The sequence below is a fragment of the Protobothrops mucrosquamatus genome, unplaced genomic scaffold (genome assembly GCF_001527695.2).
Source record: "Protobothrops mucrosquamatus isolate PMUCROS unplaced genomic scaffold, P.Mucros_1.0 scaffold_282, whole genome shotgun sequence".
Taxonomy (NCBI): domain Eukaryota; kingdom Metazoa; phylum Chordata; class Lepidosauria; order Squamata; family Viperidae; genus Protobothrops; species Protobothrops mucrosquamatus.
This window is the reverse complement of record NW_015386358.1, coordinates 48,967-54,639: the sequence shown is the minus strand read 5'-3', so window position 1 is coordinate 54,639 and position 5,673 is coordinate 48,967. Positions and strand designations below refer to the sequence as shown.

Below are 5,673 nucleotides of genomic sequence, written 5' to 3'. Positions count from 1 at the left end.
AAATTACAAATAAGCTTGGCCTCAGCTTTCTTTCTTCTGTTACTACCCATTGGTCCCGAAACTTTAATTCCTTTATATCCTAACTTCTGTGCTTCCCATTCCAATTGCGGTGGTAATTATAGACATTTCCCCAAGAGCTGGGAACAGGTAAAATATAACTATTTATTTTCGAACAGATCCCAGCACAGAAATTCAGGGGTTACGGGGAGTCCAGAAAACGGCAGCAGCCACGCCCGGGGTAAACTGTATTTCCTTCGCTCATTTCAAAAGTAAAGAAGAGGGAGAGAATCACACGCCCACAATTTAGTTGCGGTAACATCGACAAAGGTCGTAGGGAACGAAACCCTCGTACTGTCAGAACACAACTTTGCACAGACAAAATTGTAGTAGCCCCCAATTACTTTTCCTCCCGAGAGCAAACGCCTGCGGCGCCCCCATTTATGCAATCGTGATGGGCCTTTCGACAGCCACCACTGTTGCATAAATGGCAGCAGGGTAGCTCGGCGGACGCCTCCTTTTCGGGCCCTCGCGTTCCCTCGGCGAAGGATTCCCGCGCGCTCCGCTGACGGCTTTTCCCCTCAAGCTCGATCTGTTAGGCTACCCCGTCCGAAGCAGCACGATGGCGATCAAGGGCCGAGCTCGACGCCCTGCGAGGAGGGAGCGAGGCCAAGCTCACCGTCGGTAAGATTCAGGGAGGACAGGGCTTTGGGCGCGACTTCCCTGAACAGCACAAGCAAAGCCCAAAAGGAAAAGGCGGCGGCAAAGTTGCGGCTCATCGTCCGTCCACGAAGCAAAATGGCAGCCGACTTAGCACGCCTTCTCCCTCAGGCAAGGGTCAGGTGACAGGGCGCGCGAGCGACGGTTTTTCTCGTCAGCCTCGCGGGGCGTCCCTCGCCAAGGCGGTTCCCTGGTGCAAATCGAGGGGGAAGGCGACGTTTTGCCTTCAACCGGTCACCGAACCGCCCGATTGAAATAACCGCTGGCTGAATCGGGGTGGGGTGTGTGTGTGTGTGTGTGTGTGAAGGCCCTCTTCGCTACCATAACGGACCCTTTAGCTATTCTGATTCTGACAGGCAGATTCCAGCTGGCTACCTTTCAAAGTAATGGGGAGCGCAGCCTTAGATCTTGAAGCATTTTTGAGGCTGCCCCTGTGAGATCCATTATGGTTTGTGGTGGGAACAGCTTCCTTATGTATTCTGGAGTTTACTGAATATATCCTAGAGCAGGGCTTTTCAACCTTTTCACCCATTCTACCACTTTTAGGATATGGCAATATCCAGTACCACCAGTCGCCTAGCAAGGTGTCAAAAACTTGATGACCCAAAAAAAAAAAAGGAAAAAGTGATAAAGTGCAGGTAGTCCTCGACTTACAACAGTTCGCTTAGTGACTGTTTGAAGTTACAATGGCACTGAAAAAAGTGGCCCCCAAGCCACAGCCGAGCAAGACACCTGCCTGCCCGCCCGGCCGCGCTCTTCCTCCTGTCCGAGATTTTCATTGTTGTGAGCATTTCTGTTGAGGATTGCCAGCGGGGATGGAGTGGTGGGGTGTTTGGTTTTTATTCCCCCCGTCTGCTGGGTGGTTGCAGCAGGTTTTGGTCACTTCACATAACCCCGGGACACTGTGACCGTCATACATATGAATCAGTTGCCAAGCATCTGAATGTAAATCACAAGACCCTGGAGATGCTGCAACATTCCAGCTGATTGGTGCTTCTTCAGGGCTCAGCAGAAGCACCAGGATCAGCGCTGAGCTCCAGCTGGAGCCTGACGCTGATCCTGGTGCTTCCGCTGAGCCCTGACAGCCCTGCAGCTCCAGCCATCTCTCGCTCAGGCTTGTGCGGTGCTGCCACCAGTTCAGCTCATTCCCCTCCCCGCTACCACTTTTCTAGGATGGTTGCGTACCACCTGCCAGGTGCCAATGTACCACAGGTGGTACCCGTACCACTGGTTGAAAAGCCCTGTCCTAGACCAGTGATGGCAAACCTTTTAGAGATTGAGTGCCCAAACTGCAACCCCAAATCCACTTATGCATAGTAGAGTGCTGGGTGGGTCTGGCCCATTGGGTGGGCGTGGCCACAGTGGTAAGGCAGACTGGATGGGACTAAAAAGTTCAATCAATCAATTACAACTTTGTAAGATCTTTTTTTTCCCGGGAGACGTTGAAATTGAACCTTTTTTTTTTGCACATGGCGGTGGAGGCCTAAAGCGAAAAGGTTTTATAAAACCCTGCTGAAGGCCTAGGACTGGGGCGACGGTGTGTGTGCCGCCTTTGGCACCCGTGCCATAGGTTCGCCACCACTGTCCTAGACCCAAAGAAGTATTTCTTGGGTTTTGTGTTATATTATCTGTGTATATTTTAACTTCATTTACCTAAATAGTATAGTTAACCTTTTCAAAGTATTTCCACTTTACACGAATGGAATGTAACCCCTGTGAATCAGCAGTTTTATTAGATCAAGTCCAGGTTTTCATGAAATTTTCTCTAGTTGAAAGAGAAAGAATAATTTACTTTTTCTGAAACTTACTCCCTTCAGCCTCTTACCCATTTTTCATTTTGTCCTTATGCTGCTAAGAATATGGTCTATGTATCCTCAGAGTCATCAAGACTGAAAGAACACTAGATAAAATTAATGTGTGATAATCTGAAGATCTGCATATTGTCTAACAACAGCAAGATGCTGGCTTAAGCAAAGATTAAGTCTCTTCCAGACTGAGTTGCTGTAACAGAAGCATAGGTCCTAGTAGTGTGGGAAGTCAGCCCCCCCCCCGAGAAAGAAATATTCTTGGAAATATTTAAAAGGCAGAATATATTTCTCTAAAGGATTTTAAAGGCAGACCCCCCCCAAGTCTCTCTGTCCCAAATAGAAACCAAGTCTGCAGAAATGCAGATGTGATAATCTTGTCAGAAAGACTGGAGTCAGGCAACTGGGATTAGGAAGAAAGATCCCTAGAATCAACAATCCCTCACACCAAAAATCTAAGAGTCATCAGCCACAGCCACAGGGAAGCAGGATATGACCTATGGGACATAATAGGATTAACCTACCACCATCAGAATACCAGAAAGGCACACTCAGACTCAGGTCAAAGTTCATGCCACAGGAACAACTCCAAACAAAAGGCTCCAGAGGGTATAAAAACCCACTCCCCACATGTGTTCTCTCTCTTTTCTTCCAGAGCCATCTTTCTGTCTGGCTCTCCTCTTCAATAAACTGCAACCTTCTTTCTAAAGCAGTCGCCATGTTGTTTATTCCCAGCTTGGACTGAACCATGATGAAGACTTTTCCTTCAACAGTAGTGACGTTACTCCCCCGAAAGGGGTTGGTATTGGACTTGGAGCTCCTCCTGTTTAAACACAGCTCAGAGGACAGGTTTTGTTTGCCTTTAGCAGAGACAGATTGTTATGGAGAAAAGCTGTCAACTTGATAAGCATCTACAATCACTTGATTGAAGCACTGATGACATTACTTAGTTGGGAAATGAAACATCTGCAAGCAAACGGCCAAGCTCAGGGAGCACCAGGGACTCCACAGTTTAACTATGAGCTAGAGATATTCTCTTCTATTGGAATGACTTGATTACACATAATCAATCAATCAACCAAAAAATCAAAGTAAATAAGTAATGGAAACAAGAGACTTTACACATTTAGATCATTATTCATATTTCTTTAGAGGTGCAATCTATTTTCCCAGCATTTCCTGAGATAATTGTAAGTGGCATATAATTTAGAAAAAAATGAAATTCATCCTAGTCATTTACCACCACGCCATGTGCATCTGAATCCTAGGACATTTCAGAGTTTTTTAACAGCAGGCTCTGTCAGACGTGGAAAGAGGGAGCAAAGGCTGACAGCAGTATTGCAGTGACACAATGCAAGTTTCACCCCTTTTGTGCATGTGTCACAAGATCACATGTACAGGTATGAAAGGGATGGAAATTGATGGTGAGGCATTGCCTTCCTCATTTTGACAAGTGGCATCTCGTGGCTATTTTTGAACTGTTTTCTCCTTTGAAAGGGTTTCTGAAGCCAATTCATGAAATTGATGGAGAGCTTAAACTGGAAGGGAAATTAAACTGAAAGCCGAGCCCCTCAACCGGTTGAGTTGAGGGATCAGCTATTTCCTTATCTTTCTTGCCTTGAATGGTTTCCATCCCAACTTGCTGTCCAAGAAAACTATTTGGTCTGGCCACCTATTTTCTGTTGTTCCAGTGGCAGGGCAGAGAATTTAAGTTCCAGGCTGGCAGATTCCGCTTAAGTGTTAGAAAAATCTTCTGAACCTCATGAGTGGAGCCTATTCCTAGCTGGATAGGTTCAAGCAGAAGCTAGACCACCCATCTGAGATATTTGTATGTGGATTCCTACACCAGGGAGGGAGAGGGAGGCAGGCAAACTTTAAAAAGCCTCTTTTAGCTTGTGATTCTGTGATTCTAAGGAATGTCACTGTTCAACTCCCATGAATGATGGCACTTTATTTATCCCCTTTCCCCTCCTTTTTTTTTCCTTTGGTGCTATGTCTTTTTAGATTTTAAGCATGAGGCAGGAAGCTGGGTTCTTTTGAATGCTGGTAGTGTTATTTTTCAAAGTGAAAAAGGAAGGCCAGGCCAAGAAATGCAAGGATCACATGAAATACTGGAGGGCAGAAGAGGAAAAGAAATGCATTGCCACCCTTCTATCCCACAATTTTGGATGCATTTGTTCCAGTAGAAGCAACAGCTCAGAGACTTAAACTATTATACCACAACATTTCATGGAGTAGACTTCACCTTAGCGGATACAAAGGATGAAGATGGAAAGCTTGTTGGAGAAGTTGCTGAGAATATTTTCATTTGTCCATGAAAGAATGGACAGGGTTTATTTAAGCTACACAATATGAGTGGATGCATGAGCCTACAAAGCTAAGGTTGACACCATCTCTGCAAACTTCTTTGCATACATAGAAATTTTAGAAGGCTTCTAAGTATCTTCTAAAAGCAGATGAAAGCATCCCAATGTTGCCAACCATTGCTTTCCGCAAGGATTAGTTGAAGTTGCAATCCAAAACATCCCACAGTGCATTAGGAAGCTTTACCTGGTTTTAGAGATTCCTGGCTAACTCCAGGAATCTACTGTGGCCACCTAGGGGGTGAGCTGATATAATGAAGTTATTGATAACTAGAAAATGGCTTTCAAGGCCCAAAGAGTGACTTTGTGCAGAGATCTTCCAGTAAGGTGGATGAAAGGATGCTCTGCGTTTTTCAGAGGACAGTGTGGCCAAAAGGTAGCCGGATGTGAGATCCAGACTGCAGATATTTCTCTCTGAAGGAAAGGGAGATCTTGGGATGACCCACATGGATTCTAAAGAGCTATTCTGTTGTGAGTGGACAGTAGAAACGGATGTTTTTGCAACCGCTTGTGATTAGTTGGAAATTGCAGGTTCCATCATGCTCCAAGTCATTAATGTAGTATTTTTAAAGACTCAAAGTATGACCTAGCCTCAGTTTTTTAATCAACTTAGTATTTAATTTTCTTTTTTACTCTCAAAGAATGACTATACAATGGATGGGACATGTACTGGCTCTATGAACCATAAGTTATACATTTCTAGGGCAATCTGTCTGAGAGAGTTCTGGCCCATTCAACTGAGGAATAAAATTTTGAACTGGGACATTTTCCTCCCATGAAATCAAGGT

General features: G+C 45.2%; 1 protein-coding gene across 1 annotated transcript in view; it reads right to left on the bottom strand.

Annotated features, from left to right (window-relative positions):
• The window catches only part of LOC107302704 (transmembrane serine protease 12), a 13,591-nt gene extending 12,815 nt beyond the window's left edge, over window positions 1-776 (bottom strand). Inside the window, exon 1 of the mRNA XM_015831844.1 lies at window positions 677-776. Coding sequence (XP_015687330.1) covers window positions 677-776 — 100 coding nt within the window. The remainder of the gene's footprint in view (window positions 1-676) is intronic.
• Between the last annotated feature and the right edge of the window lie 4,897 nt (window positions 777-5,673).